General features: G+C 39.4%; 1 protein-coding gene across 11 annotated transcripts in view; it reads left to right on the top strand.

Annotated features, from left to right (window-relative positions):
• Positions 1–17,352, top strand: part of LRCH3 (leucine rich repeats and calponin homology domain containing 3) — a 64,017-nt gene that overhangs the window by 35,214 nt on the left and 11,451 nt on the right. For 3 of the 11 annotated variants that reach the window (XM_027883958.1, XM_027883957.1, XM_027883954.1), the window contains exons 10-21: positions 1,362–1,438; positions 4,197–4,292; positions 4,722–4,773; positions 4,918–5,058; positions 6,062–6,109; positions 7,195–7,248; positions 9,982–10,062; positions 11,389–11,460; positions 12,299–12,347; positions 12,849–12,962; positions 13,576–13,694; positions 15,166–15,303. In XM_027883958.1, the coding sequence (XP_027739759.1) occupies positions 1,362–1,438; positions 4,197–4,292; positions 4,722–4,773; positions 4,918–5,058; positions 6,062–6,109; positions 7,195–7,248; positions 9,982–10,062; positions 11,389–11,460; positions 12,299–12,347; positions 12,849–12,962; positions 13,576–13,694; positions 15,166–15,303 (1,041 nt within the window). The remainder of the gene's footprint in view (positions 1–1,361; positions 1,439–4,196; positions 4,293–4,721; positions 4,774–4,917; positions 5,059–6,061; positions 6,110–7,194; positions 7,249–9,981; positions 10,063–11,388; positions 11,461–12,298; positions 12,348–12,848; positions 12,963–13,575; positions 13,695–15,165; positions 15,304–17,352) is intronic. The other 8 variants (XM_027883962.1, XM_027883959.1, XM_027883955.1 and 5 more) reach the window with 7 other exon arrangements.

Genomic DNA, 17,352 nt, shown 5'->3' with positions numbered 1-17,352 from the left:
AATTAGATTCATACACCCCAGGAAAGCCCTTGTGAAAACTGTTCCCTGTTAAATCATTTGGATGGAACACTTTGGGAGAGCGTCCTCAAAAATCAAACCTATAGAAACAGATTTTTGGCCACATAATGTTTTTCCTTCTGTGTTCTGCCAGTCTTAATTAATACCTATGTACACACTTACACAGTTCAGTGGCTCACTCTACAGACTATATGAATAACTTGTCTGAAAAAATCTTTGTGACTGATGTGCTTAAACAGTAACTATTGTGCTGTGATTCAGATGTGTCCTTTCAAAGTTTTGTGTTTTGAAGCAGAAAGATATTTGCTCTTTGATGAAAGAAAATAATAAGCATATCTTTATATTTCATGTAGGAGCCTGGTCCCTATTTTGTCCACTTTACTGTTTACTGTGTTTAAAATTGGTCACACAGATATGAGAGGTGCATTCATTATGGAAATCTCATAAATTCAATATCAAATCACAGTAGCTGATGACACTTGAAGCACAGACTCAGAAGAACAAAACTCAGAGAAGACAACTATTGGCAGGTCAATCCAAGGACTCTTTGCTGTAGATACGGAAAAGGCATTGATCAGCATCAAAAAAGCTATTCCTTGGAGTCTGTCTATTGAAAGAAATTAAACTGCTTTTAGCTAAAGCAGTAGTTTCTCTAAAAAGACAGTGCAAAAGACACTGGAAAATACTACTTAGCAAGGCTAACTATACAGTATAGCATCATGCATGCAGGCATGAGTGAAAATTGGCAAGTTCATCTCGAAACATTTCTCTTTTCCTACATTAATGGGTGTCAGTAAAAGTTTTTAAGTAACACCAAAGGCTCTATGTCTCTGTTACCAATGGGGGAAATGATTTCATAGCTCAAATTAAACCTAAAGTGTTCTTATTCATCCCATGTTTTGCTTTCTTAATCCCTCTGGGACCTGTCTTTACAGCATCATAAAAGATCATCAGCTACTGTATCCTGCGTTTCTGAGGATCCACTCTGCACTGCTGTGCATTTGTAGAGTTAAACTCTGAAAAATGTATATACATTCCAATAATTATTTTCTACCTACATGAAGTTCTCTTCAAGATTCTTAATAGTGGAGGTTTTAAAGCTCCTGAAGTTATGAGCAGGCATATTTAATCTTGAAACTAATATTTATTTAAATTGGAGAAAAAAATTAAGAGTGAGCTTGCCTAGTTGGAAATTAACATCCTGGAGTTGTGTTTTGTGCTTCTTTGTCAGGTATTTTAAATATCAGTAGTTACAGATGTAGCTCTGCAAAGAGATTGTTTGACCTTAATGTACAGTTTTCTGAAGAGGTTGCTAACTAAGTCTTTTTTGGTTTTTTACTTAGAGCTCCCCAGTAAAACCCACATCCATCAGAGAATTTCAGAGAACAGAGGATACAAGACGGCATTTACATCAAAACAGGTAAGAACTACTGTGCTAACAGTAATTTTATCCAGAATTTCATGAAGAATGCAGAGCACATATTTACTGAACATGTTTAGAGAAAGGCCTTGTTTTCTGTTGCCTCGCTAGAACTTTACATGGCACTTTATTGTTCAGTTGCTGCTCCAGATTAGGGATTTGAGTTCTAATAATGGCAATGAGCAAAAGGCGTGGCTATTCTAGGCCAATGCTCAGCTTTAAATCAGTTGGTTAACAAAATATGCCTAATTAAAGTGTATACTTTTAAACTGATTTAATATCTGCTTCTTGGGATGTACTTTGTGCTTTGATGAAATACTTAAGGTGTATGACATAAAGGACTGCAGGGAAAAATGTACTGCAGGTTTAGTGGAAACATAAGGGTTACCATGGAGTATGTGATGGGCCAGGAGGTCACACTCTTGGTTGACTGTTGGTAGCTCTAGTACTGGTGGGGGGGGCTCAGTTTAATTTAAAATGTGCTTTTCTGTGCCATAATCCTGAGCTTACATCAGGAGAAGAAGAGAGAGAATTGGAGTCAGACCTGAAAACAGGTCACTTAATTTAATGAAGCAGAGTCTTTGACTATACCCATAGTATTTATTGACGACTTAGCTTATTGGAGGGAATGCTTATCTGTAAAATAAGGGTCTGGGTTGGACAGAATATAAATGAGGGGTGGTTAGGTTTAAGAAAAGACTTTTGGATGTCTAGTTAAAAGACCAGAAGATAAGCAAATGTATAGCTTTTTGTTAATTAAAGTGTAATCAAAATTCATAGAACCTTTAATATGCCATTGAAGCATTTCAGTATTCTGTGGAGTGAAAATGAATCTGCAAAGACTCCACAGAAAACCACCCCAGTTGTACTTGTTAGGGGAAAAAAAGAAAGACAGCTGCTAGTCTTATGTATGTCATTACTTACACTGTCAGTAGGAGTTAATTTTTAATGGATTCTAAAATGGTATTGAAAGAGAAAATTAAACCAAGAGTAGTGTATAAATTTTTCCAGAGTTTTGGCAACATTTTAGTAGACATTTTGAAATGTGCAGTGAATGTGTAGATACAGTAGCTGCACTGATATAGGGGAGGGTAACTCCTTCAGCGTATGTCAGCATTCCTTATCCACAAATAAGGTACATAAAGTAAAACAGCAGTCTGACATGTTCTCCCCAAATAAAGTGGGTGCCCTTGGTCTGAAAGACGTAATTTTTTTGCTTGTTTGTTTATTTATTTTTCCTATTTGAACATTTGTGGTCAGCATGGAAATAATTAGACTTTACAAACACTGGTTTCCATGATACATCTGAAGGAAATGCGGGAAGGCTGGTTAGCCAGGGGAGAGGTGCTGTTTACATGGACAGATGTTAATGATAAAGGAAATTGTAGTTCACTAGGGTAATCCAGTGTTTTCAAAATTTAACTGAAGGATAGCAGCAGGTCTTCATGTGGAAGTAATTAATCAACGATCTAAATAAATTTTAGCTTATTCATGTTATGCTGCAGCAGAGTGAAATTCTTGATAATAAAAAACAGGTCCTGTTGTTATTGCCTTCAAAATTGTGTAAAAACAGCCATATGACAATGAGTAATTTTTTGTATTTCAAGATTGTATTAGGCCAATACTTCATTTGTGGCAACCACAAGCTGTAAACTGCTTCCACAGTAATTCTGTGCAAATGCCTTGGCAGGCAGCCTCTTTGGTTTTTTTCTTCAGCATGCTGGAGCCATTAAAACTCTTGAAGCTAGATGTAATGCAGACTTCATCTCAAGAGTGCTTCTATTAGTTGATTCAATTCAATAAATACAGTTTGTGCCTCTGGACAGACAGTGGTGCAGTCCTGATGCAACGAAGCTGTGTGTACTCTGCTCTGAATACACTTCTTGGCACTCGGTTGAACCCAGTCCTGTGGGTTCAGAACAGCACAGTAATGGATTTGTCACGTGCTTCGGTGCTAATTTAAGTAACCGGGGAGACCTGTAACATACGGATCTTCCACATCTCTTAAACTTCTCCCTGCAGAAAAGGTCGTAAGTCCACACACACAGGCAGCTGGACTGACATGTTTTGGAGATGCACTGTCAAGCGTGTCTCTGTTCCGTAGTTGTCCCAGGAGCAAAGGTCGCAGAGTTTAGGCTGTCAAGAGCAAACTCCTTGATTTCCATCAACTCTCTTTCTAGACAGCAACATGGCAGGGAACATGCTGTGGACTCTGGACCTTGGGAATTGTTTCAGTCCTAACAGCTGCCTTCTAGCGAAGAACTGACTGCAAAATTTCCTCTTATTGTTGATAAGATGCATAAGAGACAGATGGGTTCTTGTTTACCTCGTGACTTTGATGGCCTGTATCGCTGGCAGTTAGGAGGTCATCACCTGACTGGTGAAGGGAGCAGATTTATTCTGAAAATGTCAAAGGATACTGATGTTTAAAAATAATTTTGTTCTTTCCAGAGCAGAATAAGGCCTGCAATAACCAAAATATAGCCTTAAAAGAGAGAATACATCTGTGTGTATTTTGGCATCATTGTTAACTAAGCAAGTTACATTTATTTAATTACAAACTGCAGTACTTGTCATCTGACTTGATATCACAATGGGGTTTCTTTAGTCATACTAAATTTCACCTTTGTGATTATCTGAAGCTAATTGTCTAGGCAATTCTCTTAGAAAAACAGTTGTAATCTAGAGAAGAATTCATCTGACAGTAGTTTATATGCATCAGTGGCCAATCCCCCTTCCACCTGGTGTCTACCTGCAGGGATACAGATGAATTACGAAGACCTGAAACTCTAAATTTGATGCAGGACAAAGAGCATCACCAAGTACTAAGGAGTTATGTGGACAGGACAGAGAGGTAGGGAAAAGAAACATAGTTTCTACTGATTAATTTTGGTATTTTCCCCTTCCCCCCAGAAAACCATAATAGCCAGTTGTTCCTCTATATGAGGATCATCTGGAAAGTTCCTGATTTGATTACTCTTAGAGAACGGGTATAAAGTACTGAGTATCTGAGTGTAATAGGCGCTATGTTACAATCCCATTGGTACATCTTGTGCTGTAGAAAAATTTTATCACAATTAAGGAGAAGAGATACAAATGATTTCACAAAATCTGTCATGCGCAATCAGTTACATCACAATCACAACAGTTAAAGAGCTTTGCTTGCTAAACAGTTACTCTTCTGATTTGATAAGATACTTCTGTGTAACTGACAATTCATGTGTGCAAAATTTTTATGTTTAAGATAAAAAGTCTAATTTCTCTCTGGTTTTGCATTTGCCAGACCCCTGCCTGATTCACCTTATTTTCTCTCGCTGTCAAGTCACCACAGTCAGGTAACACATTGAACTCCACTGTTTAATTCTTTTGGATGAGTTTGATGCAATACCAAGCTGATGTTACCCATAAGGCATGGACTGTTGCTCTGTAACCCGTCTTGCAGCTCTGACTTCCCAGCCTCATGCACTGTTTCATTCCAGGTGCCTAACACGGACTCGGAGCTGCACCGCAGGCACATCGAGCGCACCCGTCGGGAGGCCCAGCTGGCAGCACTTCAGTACGAGGAGGAGAGGATGAGAACAAAGCAGATCCAGAGAGAAGCTGTCCTTGACTTCGTTAAGGTGCCTTCTTTTAATACCTACTTGATACTTTATCTTTTCTGAATCCTGTAATTGTAACTGATTGCCAAGGTCATTAATACTTGTATGTTACACTCCTGGGAGTGCATGGCTCTTTATAAAGAAAATGGACAAATTTGGCAGGGAGGAGGGAATCATACACACAAAAATGTAATGTTACCTGACCTATTTTGCTATTTTATGATGATAATAAAATGAGTTACTTCCAGGTAGCTTGCATGGGTGCAGAGTTACGGCGCATCAGACTCTCTGTGGACGCTGTGTCTTCACATTCTCTGTCACTGCAGTCAGTATGAAGTAGTCTGCTGCTTAACATGCTGCTTGACTTAAATTTATGTTACTGGTTACTGCTCTGGGGACCTACCCAAATCTCACCATCACAAGAAAAGTTACAGTTAATATTTTGGGCTTAGGGTGGTCTGCAGAGATGCAAAGAATGGTTTACTGCATTTATTTCATGTATAAAGTTAGTTTAGAAAAAGGGTTTTAACTGCCTGAAACTAGTCTCTTCATTAGCACCAGCTAGTCTCAGACCCCTGGCGCTATTTTGTAGTAAAGCTGCTTTATTAAAGATTCAGCTCAGTCTTTCAGTTAAAGACTTAACTGTACAGGATGCATTTTGTTCATTGATGAGCCTCTTGGGGTTTTTGGTTTGGATTTTGCAGGGTTTTTTCCTTTGGTTGCCTTTGTTATTCATGAGCACTTCGCAGTTAAATTCCTCCCTTGGGTTATATTTTGGGTTTCTTATGCATCTTTCATATGCATATTTATTTTAAAATTTGGGGTTTTGTCTTATGTGGAATAAAGGCGCTTTTTTTTTTTTTTTTACTAACATCAGTGAAGTTTCAGCTGAGTGGAAACTAGCAATTTCCCCAATGCATGTTTTATTTAAAAACTAAGACTTCTGTTTTAAAATGCTTCTGAATTATGCTGGTTTGTTCTGAGCTTTTGTAGTATTATTTTCATTTTTCCTTTTTCTCTGTAGCAAAAAGCATCCTTAAGTCCTCAGAAGCAAAGTCCTCTGGATAGTGAGGTAAGAGTCCAGTAAGATTATTACTAGGGATGTCAGAGTTATTTTCCTGACTGTGGAGGATTCTTCAGAACTGGGTTTTAGCACAGTTTTTTTGTGCATTATTAAGCTTTGGGTTGGGTTTTTTTTTGCTTGTGGGAACAGTCTAGTATTTCCTTCTGTTCATGCAGACTGCCTGTCCAAGTGTGTTGTTTTATTGTTTCTTGTATGTTTTCTATGTTCTCTGCAGAAGATAGATTTCATATTCCATTTTAACATGCTCCTTGCAAGCAGTACAGTTTAATTGCTAACAGGAGTGTTCAGACAGGTTACTGCGTTACAGTCATCCTTCACTGATCAGTTTTCTCCCATTTTCCTATTATTAGATCACAAGTTATCCCAGAAATATTAGAATTTTGAGGGCTATCAGAGAAAGAAATAAATATTTTTTAAAAGCTTTTTCTACTATAGTTTTATAATCAAAACCAGTTAGTCAGTAGGGAACACAAATCAAGGCTCAGTCTTCTAGAATACACAGAGCTGAGCCAATGGCATCTGTTCAGTCTCTGCTTCAGATTTCTGCATAGTAATAGCTCTTCCACTGCTTGCCATCCCCACTTGCATCCAGAGGAAGATAATTCACTTGGTAGTGTTAATCAGATCAAAACTTTTAATGATATAATGACTATAATAGTTCTTTAGCAGCACTTTCCAACTCACTCTTTTTTATTAGAAAATTACCAAAACATGGGGTAATTGAAATAGCTTTTCCTCCTTTTTCTTCTTAATGTTTTTCTGTTCTTAATTTATTCTTCTAAAGGGTCCTTTGTTCTACCACAGTAAGCACTGTCAATGCACAGTTTTCTGTATTTGCTTGAGACAACACAGAAAGCAGAATAATTGATTCCTTAGTATGACTGCACTGTAATTCATGGGTCACAAGGCTGTATATTCCTGCAGGGTTTCATACTCTTCAGGGGTTGTTTTAAAAAGCCTCACAGTGTGATAAGCAAGCAGTTCATGTTCCAAAGTTGTCTGTCTGTTCACATACCATGTGTTTCTGACATTGTGTGTGTTTCTGACATTACTCCATCTCTCCCACCTCCCAGTGTCCCTTTCCATCCAGAAGGTCTCAGCATACTGATGATAGTGCCTTGTTAGTGGTAAGACCCTGCACGTCATGGCCTTTTTATGTGGCAGATTCTAGAGCATAGAAGTAACATGTTGTGATTGTCTCAGATTAGACCAACTGGTTTAGAGCTAATCTAAATAGCATAAAACATGACCATCTTCACTGAAAAAGTAACTTAGCTGTGAATTACAATGTTATGAATATGTTGACACTTTTGCTGTCAGTTATTGGTTAATAATACAATGATGGCTTTCTACAAAATAATTAAAGCTTGTCTTTTGCTGAGAGCAGGAGAAAACTACTGATAGCAAAGAACAGTTTCTAAAATGAAAAATTCACCTCTAGTTGTTCTGGTTTGATTTCTTTGTTCAGCTGCTTCCTAACTGATGTGCTCTTCAGTGTCAAGTAAGCAATTTTAATGCCTGGAGTACAACCTTCTACTTTAACCTGTCTGCGTCCTGCTCGTGGGGGTTACACATACTTGGCACAGGAAAAAACTGCTCTGCATATGAATGCTACAAATCATGAGATATTCCTCATACCATTTTATTGTTTATTGATGAAAATGTCTTTAAGATCATCTGTTTTCACCACTTACCAAAAATAAAAACATTTATAATTCATGTTTTATGCTATTTCATCCTTTATGGCATCTTAGCAGTGTAGCATAATTAAAGAATATAATGCTGTAATCCATGTCTATAAAAGAAAAAATACACTTGATTTGCCTGCTGTTGCATGACTGCATGCCTAGAATTTATTTTCTTAGTTTATGTGCTTCCACTGTCTGCCTAAATTTTCTTTAGGCAGTGCTCTCAGTTAGAATATCTCTCTCCTGTACATGTTGGTCAAGATATTTGCTGTGACCCCATTTCTATTTGATTGTGTGATCACATGACTTTTGTTGTAAATTACTAGATAGAATTTTCAGAAACTATTTTTAAACTGGCTTCCATTGCTGTTTTGTTTCCTGTGTGTCTTTAACCAAGTTACGTCCTTCCACTTCACAAAAAAAGTGACCAGGCTGGCAGGAAAACACTGAAAGTGATCATTTCTCTTCATTTTTCTTTTAATTCCTTGCTCTTTTCAGCGGTGCTAAACTATAATAGTATATGAAATGCTGGGGTTTCTGAACTGCAGCTCCTTTCTGTAGTGGAAATACACCCTGTGTCTAATGATGACATATGCCAGGGCAGCTGTTTCTGGCAATTACTGTGACTGGAACATTAAGCCCATACTGGCTCATGAATTTGTAGCGATTTTTGTTTCCACAGATGTATTTTATATGGTAAAAACTTGTTCAACACCAAGGAAATGTTCATCAGTTTGCTTTTAAAAAAAAAAGAAAAGTTTGTCATGAGACTTGAAATTACTTTTACCTTTTTATGTTTTATTGCATTTTATTTGACATTTTCCCTAAGGAATTTGAAATTTAGCTAGGTCTAATTTTAGAGGACATAAGGAAAAACTTTTAAAAGTACTAAGTCTAATAGTAGTTAGAAAGCAAGTGAGCTTTCTTTTATTTTACTACTTCATTCTTCTGGTATTGTTACTGCTTTAACAGAGACTTTCTTTAAACTAAAATTTAATTTGTGAATCTCTTTTTTAAAATCTTTAATGTTTTGTTTGGTCGTGTTCTTGTCGTCTTTTATCACTAAAGTTAAAATGTTTACTCTTACCATTTCCTTCTGTTTATAAACAACTTCAGGACAGTCTAGTTCAAGTCCCAAAATGATTGCCTTTACCTTCTATGAATTTTTAAGAGTTCAGTTTAGTTGTAGTTCCTTCTGCATACCTGTGATGAGAAGTGGAATCTGGCTGCAGTACTTCACTGCACACCGTGGTGGATTTCTTTGTGTTGACTTGTGATAGCCAGACTAAGTAAAATGTTGTTGAATAAATGTCATCACTGGCCTCTCTGAGAAAATAAAAGTTTTATATTAGCCATGTCCTCTTGCTGTTCTCACAAGGGTGGTCAATTGAGATTACTAGTTGAGCTGGTATCAAGGTTTTAGACTTCGCTAATGATTTCAGCCTTCATTGCCTCTAAATTTCACTTTTCTTCAAATATCTGCTTGTTTTCTCCTGTACTGTCCCTTACAAGGTTAGCACTATGGAAGGGAAAAAAAAAAACCAAAACATCCTCTCTAACTGCTGCTTGATTTCTCTGTTGTGAAGCCCATGAGGTGCTTGATAAGCACCAGGCACCTGCACTGACCTCTTCCTTTCGCAACCTCTGTGTCATTGCTGCCTTGTGCTCCCTTCCTTGCGTTGTGTTTCCTTGTTGTGGTCTCAAACGTGGCCTGAGGCTGTCATGTTACTGTTAGCACATGGGATCTCAGAAACATTTTAAGTTAAGGCTCTTAGGCACCAGAGTGTTACAAATAATAATGGTATGGGTAAAGTAAGCAGAACTTGAATTATGCTAAATTGTGCCCTGGAGTTTTCTCTCAGACCGTTGGTATCCGTTTGTGTATTCAAATGTTTAATAACCTAATTCCCTTAAAATATCCTTATTTGGTTTGTGCAGGGTGCTGGTTGGGCTTTGCTTTGGCACTCCCTGTATCTACAGTTGTTCCTGGCGCAGGGAGATTTCTCTGACTTCAGTGCTAGACCTAAAAGCCACGTGCGGCATGTGCAGAGGGTGGTGTGAGTCTGAGCTGCAGCATCCTGGCTCCTCTAGAATTGTGGCTGCCTTTTCTTACAGTCATTCTTTGCCTCACTTCTTCCTTTCTTCCCTCTCTTTCCTTACTGTCCCTGACAGAATGGCTTTGAGCCTCTCTTTGTGTTTGAGATTGACAATAACACCAATACCATTAAAAGGAGGCCAGGGACTCGCAAACAGGTGAAGAGCATGTGGTGTGTTGCTGTTGTGATTGTCCTGCCCTGTGCTGTGCCGTGTTCCCCTTCCCTCCTCCCGCTGCTGGGTACGTGCATTGTGATCACTTCTTGTTAGTCTGTGTCAAGGTTGCCCTGCTCTTTTCATACCTCACTGTTACAGCCCACCCAGTTCTAGGTTATTTTACTGTTCTCCTGTCCTAGCTAATGTGTTGTGAAAGTCAAGTGATATTTTGAAACTCTAAAAAAAGACAAACCAAAACAAACCCACGATTTTGGCTCTGCCCTGCTCTGGAGAAAGAGGCTGTCTTGACAATCAGCTGTTAAATCTGCACAGGGCCTGAAGATGTTTGTGTGTAAGGTTTGCCCTGAGTACAAACCTCTCCTTCTAGTCTTTCTGGCTGTACTGTTATGAAGTGGCAGAACAGTTGCAAATGTTTTAAATACTAACACAAGTGTGTTTTTCACTACCTGCAGAGTTTCTAGGGGACATTTGATGTTCCTTCCTGTGAAAGTACAGTCCTCTTTCCTTACTTTGCTGTTCAAATGCTGTTTCAGAAAGTATAGTTTCATTCTGGAGCCATTCAGTCCTCAAATGTTTACTGTGTTGAAAACAGAAGACACAGAATTTGGCCTTTTAGATCGAGTTGTCAGTGACAGATGAGCATGCTGGAGCCCCTGTTCTATAAACAGGAAAAGTTGTTTATTTGCTTGGATTTCGTATTGGCCATAATTGAAATGTGGCTGTGTTTTATTTATGGCAACACTGTAAATCCTGACACTGATATCTTCCCTGAGAGGTAGATTCCACCCAGGGAATCTCATTTACTTTGTGTGTAATCACAAGGATCAGTGTTAGGTGTTTGTGGCAAACGCAAAGTACGTATTACTGACCGCATTATATTTTCGGATATTTCAAAGTTGATGGGAAAATAACTGACTAAAAATGCACGCCATCCTCAAAACATTAAAAAGAAAGCTATTTATTTTTAATAGAGGCCTAGAATAGGGTAACATTTCCTTTTTTCTGATGGCATAGGTATTGCTAAAAAAGCTTTTGCCTCATTTACTGTTCTTAATTCTGGTTTTAATGTCACTTTGTTATGTGTAAAAGAAACATTGCACCTCCCAAGCTTATTAGCCAGAAAGTTCAGGAGGTTAGGAAGGCTTTAAATGTAGTTTAGCAAGTATGGATCTGTTGCTTGTTGAGTGTTTCTGAGAATGTGGTCGTGGTCACCTCTTCATTTTGAACTTTGCTGCATTCCACCTTTGTGCATGACCTGTCAGCTGCTCTCTAACTCTGCTACTGCCTTCTCTTTCTTTCTGCATTCAGTCACTCTCAGGGTTGAACCAAGAAAGCTGTGCTACTACCCTGCCTAGTGCCTCTACCTTCAGTCCTGTCAAGGTATCTCTTGCTATTATCATTCACCAGTACAGCCAACAAAAAAGCTCGGATCCACACATCTGTTTTAACAGGTGTTAGTCTGTCAGCGTCTAATCAAAAGTTCAGGTAGGGTATGAATCTGATTCACCTGATTAAAATGTAGTAGGTATTACCTCATCTTAGCTTTAGGCTGTGTCTACAGGAGGCCTGATCTGTAAAAACATGGTAACCAGTCTCTGCTCCGAGGGGTTCTTGGTTGTCTTTGATGTCGCTTTTTCTGTACAAGGTCATTTACCCTTGATCAAGTTGAGTTCATCAAAAGTACACTTGTATTCTACTTTACTGTTTCTTTCTCTTCTGTGGAAGCTGCTGTACTGAATGCATTTCTCAGAAGAAATCATTAGTCTGTGTAAGCACTGGGATAAAACCCCAGTGTGTTTCACTGGGGAGGGATGTTCAGTAAATAGCAGTTTTGTATTAACAAAGGTGTCAAAGAGGTGTATCTTTATTGAGGCCGCTGTAATGCCAGTTTTGCATATTGCTAAATACCTAGGGTTTGGTGTTCCCTTTGCAAAGAATACTTTTTCACTTTGGGTTGGAAGGGAGAGTAAACAGTCAGTGCTGTTTCATCATTGATTTCCTCAGAAAAAAAGCAGTTGTGTCATTTCTGCAAAGGAAAAGGCTTTGTCTCTGCAGAGATGAGACTTTGGGAACAACATACTCTGTTTTTTCACATTTCTGGTTATTTTTCTTAAACACATTTAGATGATGGAGCTCTTTTTAAAACACAACAAACTAAAATGTAGTTACAGCTTTTCCAGATTAGCACCACTTATACTCTTCTGCCTTTTGTTCACAGAGTGATGACAGATCTACCATCTCCCCTGGCTCACCTACCGCTCAGACAGGTAACAGGGAAAGGAAAAAAAATTTCTGAAAAATAAGATCAAAATGCCTGCTTGCTTCTTTGTGCTATGAAGAGAAGGGAGCATCTATTCCAATCTCTGTATGTGGCACTGCTGTGTTTGAGAATTTACCCGGTTATTTGGGTCTCCTTAGCAAAACATGAGGGAAGAGACAACAGGGATGAAGCATGTCCTCAGGCAGAGCGTAGGGTTTGGCTGGCTTAGGCCTTCATGCAGGCTTTGGCACACAGATGCATTCAGCAGGAGTCAGAACAGTTGTTGGAATTGGTATTTGGAATGTGCTTTGCATGCAAGTGTCCTTGGAAGTGCCTTTTCCTGCTCTGTGCTTTTATCATGCATGGCTGTAATTTATTTTGTCATTATTACATAAAAATTTTTGGTTTGTTCTTTTTAATTACCACATTGCTGAACCCATTTCCTATTTAAACTCTAACCATTTCCTTCTTCCTCCTTCCTTTCCTGTGCCTTTTCACATTTGTTTAGTCCACCTTTCCCCTCCATATCCTGGCCATGCAGCCCCGCCTTCCTATAGAAACCCTTCCCAGCGACCTGAGAGTTTCCTTTTCCGAACAGCTGTCAGGGATGAAGCCAAGAAAGGTAGGTTATATAGCTCAGAAAACAGCGAGTTTTGCTACATTATATTGACATCTGCATTACCTGGGGTTTGCAGTGTTTGGTTACTTCAGGTCTTTGATCATCAAACTGCTTTTAGAGTGTTCCATTTATAGACAGGTGACATTACATACTTTGTGAACAAACTGATTTATTTAGAGCTGTCAGATACTCCTTTGTCATATCTGTGGAAATACAAGAATTTGTTCTTCCTGGTCTGTGTTTACACCTTTGCCACACAAGCCTTCAACAACTGATGAAGGCAGCTTGATAAATTTTGCACTGCACAGTAGCGTACAGCAGAATTGCAATTTCTGGAGAAACACTGAACCACTTCAACATACTCCATCTAACAAAGCTTTGTCCTCATTTGTGCATGACTATTACCCAACAGAAAGAACAAAATCTAAACAGAAAGGAAAATGTTAAAGAACACCTCATTTAGATTAGTAGAGCATTGGTTTGATTAATAATTAAAGGCAAGAAAGATTTGTGGAAAGGAATGTACTGTCCCTGTTCTGCATGTGCAGTGCAGCACCCAATGACATGGGGCAAAACTGTGCTTAGTGATTTTCTTTGCTTCATACTTCTCTTCCAGCTGTTGCTTCATCCTCTACCCGTGCCTTGTCTCCTGCTAATGATTCTGCAGACCCTCAAGTGAGACAGAACTCCAAACAGCGAGAGGAGGAGCTGGAGCTGATAGAGCAGCTTCGCAAGGTGAGTGCTGCCAGGAGCCAGAGCGTGGACATTGTAGGAATTGTGTGACCCTGCTAAATCTGCCTTTGTCTTCTGTACCAGTTTCACTGACCCAGTACGGTGCATAGTTACCAAAATTAAGTGGAGTGGTACTGTCTGCGTGGTTCTTTCAGATGGGTGCAGTGGTGTTCACTTGGCTGTTTGTGCTAGATAAAGTCAGCTTCAAATTCTGCAAGATAAACTATGCTGACTCCTGCTTCTGAGTGTCCAGTGAACTCTGCTTTTAACATGAATTTGTGCTTCCTTTCTTCCTTATCAGCTTTTACACTTGTAAGGAACTCCCTGGAAAATTGCCTCGCTGTCCCCTTTCAATCCCTTTTTTAAAACTCCTCTTTGCTGTAAAGCCCACAGAAAAGCAGATGGAGAGCAGAGACTGCTGCCAGTCATGCTGACAGCATGGTTTCCTCATGTGTTCTGGATTTGTCTATTGATTCTTGCCTTATCCTTAGTTAAGTGCAGAACATTTGAGGCACAAATGTTTCTTACATTTGTGCTCTTTGTCTGTCCAGGCCCATCACGCTCCTATTTGGTGTCCAGATACAATGCCAATAAACATGGCTATTGAGAATGCCACATGGCTTGTTTCTGGAGAGCATGAAGGGATTCCTTGAGGTGCTCCAATTAATTGTTGGGATTTTCCCAATAAATAAGAATTTACTTGTTGAAGCCAATCTTAAAAACCGTAAACACTCCAGATGGACAAAGAGAATTTCTTCTCTTTGTAAATGTTATAGTAAGGACAGTCTTTGTCTAAGAGGAGAAAGTTACCTTAAGTAAAACAAAACTTGGTGCTCTCTGCACACCCTCTCTTCTTTTATCCCAGAATATTCTCCATGTAGTCTCTCTTGTTCTAAATCTTTTTTAATACTTAAAAATTTAGATACAGTATTACAACTCAGTGAAATTCACACAGCATTATTTTAAATAAGTTCGAAAGCCTGAATTGAATTTTTATTCATTTTCTTACACAAATGCTAATTACATCCTTTTTAAAGGACTGTTTAGGCCGAGTTCAGGTTTTTATTTAAAGACAAAAATGTTGTCTTGACTTTTGTTGACTGTGTTGTCCTCCAAGCTACAATTATTTTCACTCTCTCTGGCAGAACTATTCTCTGAAAATATGTAGGGTTAGGAATACTGTTCCTAGATCCTGATTTCCATTATTTTTGAATGATAGTTGTATTAGTCCACTGTGCTGTACAGTGAAAACTGTTCTTCACTGAACTCAGCTGCTCCCAGACTGCAGCCAGCTCTGGGCCTCAGCAGTGCACAGAGCTTCCCTTGAGGATGTTCAGAAGGCTGGTGGGAAGTGCCGTGAGGATGGACAGAGCCAGAATGCAGGAGCTCTGCCCCGTGCGAACTGTCGTGCAGAAGGGGTGGGTTGGAGGGGCCCAGCCCTCAGTCCGTGTGTGTCCTGTCCATTCCCTCACAGAACATCGAGTCGCGGCTGAAGGTGTCGCTGCCCAGCGATCTCGGAGCTGCTCTCACCGACGGTGTCGTCCTGTGCCATCTGGCCAACCACGTGCGGCCCCGCTCTGTCCCCAGCATTCACGTCCCCTCCCCTGCTGTGGTAAGTGTGTAATAATGGCACTGTTTTATAGCTGACCAGAATAACATCCAACTAAGTCCTGTGATCCAGACAAAAATGCTAAACCGAGTGTTCTCTGTGAACTTACATGACAAAAAAGTAACCACCTGTCCTGGTTGAAAAAGATCTGTAGTGTCATGAAAAGGAATTCTGTTTAGGTTTGTTTCATTTAAATGAAGTTACTTCTGACATGGATTGTAAGCAAATGTTAACATTTTCAAGTCCTCCCTAAACATATTAACTTGAAGACTATTGAAGTAAGAGAGAGTTCAGCATGAAAACTGAAATAAGGTATTTCAAAAGATCAGAACACCTGGGAAGTTCAGGGAAATCGATAGTGGGGAATTACAACATTCTCTACAAGTAGGATCCCACTACACAAGACAGTGAAAACAGGAAGAGGGACTAAGTTGATTCCTGTGTCCACTTCACAGCACTACACATTCCTCTGCTTAGGAATTTTAGCAGAGCACACTCAAACTACTTGGAGAACACCATCTCCTCGAGCTAAACAAATCCAGTCATACTTCTGTGATAACAGGAAAAAAAAGGTGGTTGTGTCAGGGGACTGTTGAGAGCAAGGAGAGAAGCACACAGAGAAGTTTGAAAATTTCTGAAGTTGTTTGTCTTACCCTGCCTGGCTCAGTGTTTCTGGAAAGCGCTGAGGATGATCTGTTTCTGGGCACATTACTGTGTATCATTTAGGGAAAGCACAGAATTAGAGAAAGGTCAAAAACTACAAGATAACGGCAGATTAATTACCTAATCTGTGTTTGAAGAATTCAAAGTTCAGTGAAAACATTCAGGATCAGCTACTTAAAAGTAGTATGGACAGACAAATTGATTGTTATGCACCTTTAAATTGTATGAATAAAGGAAAAAAATGAAGATTGTTCCTGGGGGAAGAAGTTGAAATATGTGCGTAGTGTTCACTTATCCTTCTTTTGGAGTCATTCTTTGTGTTGGTTGGAATTTGAACTGGCACTTACAGGGCTGTCGATGGTATCATTGTGGTTCCTCTCCCTGGGACTCCATGGGAACAGGCAGATGCCCTCGTTATTTTGAGAAGGATTGAGCTGGACACGGCAGCATTTTAGGCAGATTGTGGAATCCTTCAGAGCAAAGGCACATAGCAACTGCTCAGAAGATTTGCGTCACTGAGAAGATCTTCTCAATGGCCTGGTTTTGTGAGCTGCTGAATATTCTGTGAGAGGAACTAAATCCTGGCTTTGTCATATGAATCCCAAGGAAGAGGCAGCCTTTAGTCGCGTGGCTCCAGGAGCAGAGGAGGCACAGTGTCATTCCCCAGGCACAATGGGATCTTTGTGTTCCCTTCGTCCTTTGGGAGAAGGGAGTCAGTGCTGGCCTTTAACCTGCTTCCTCGGTGGGGAAGGGCAGCATATGGAGGGCAGAGAAGAAGCCCCAACACTTATGCAAGTGTTGAACTCACAGAGACCACCGGCTGCTGCTCCATAGACTGTGAGTAGTTTGTGCAGAGGAGCAGGGAGCTTGTGTCTCTTGAACCAGAAAGGAATAAGCTTCGAGAACAGAAACAAGACAGAGCCTGTGCTGTGGTATGTCTGGAGAGGTGTGAAAGCTGACTGCAGAAAAACCCTCACTTGAAAAAATGCCAGTGAGTGCAATTCAAACAGCTACATCAAACACATCTGCAAGAGACCGACAAGCAACAAGCTCCAATTCCAGTTTTCTGCCACTATTTTTTTGTTTTAATCTCTTTGTTAATTGAAATAGGGTTTGATGTTTATATATTTTTGCATTATAGTAATCTACAACAGACTCTAGATTGCTTCACGTAATGAAATTGCTCTGGAATCACAGCACGAAAGCCAATGTGCTGGTTTTGGCTGGAGTAGAGTTAAACCATTTTTTACAATAATCATGTAAAAGTGTTAGTTTTATATAACACTGGGTACATAAATATTGAAGAGCATAGGATTGTTCTTTTTTTAAAAAAACATTCAGCATTCATAACTTTGCTTTTCATAAAACAGCTTTGAAAATTGGATTTGA

Source organism: Empidonax traillii, unplaced genomic scaffold, assembly GCF_003031625.1.
Source record: "Empidonax traillii isolate 1590-97213 ecotype Southwest subspecies unplaced genomic scaffold, ASM303162v1 scaffold138:size3245559, whole genome shotgun sequence".
NCBI classification, from domain to species: domain Eukaryota; kingdom Metazoa; phylum Chordata; class Aves; order Passeriformes; family Tyrannidae; genus Empidonax; species Empidonax traillii.
This window is presented reverse-complemented; position numbering and strand designations above follow the sequence as displayed.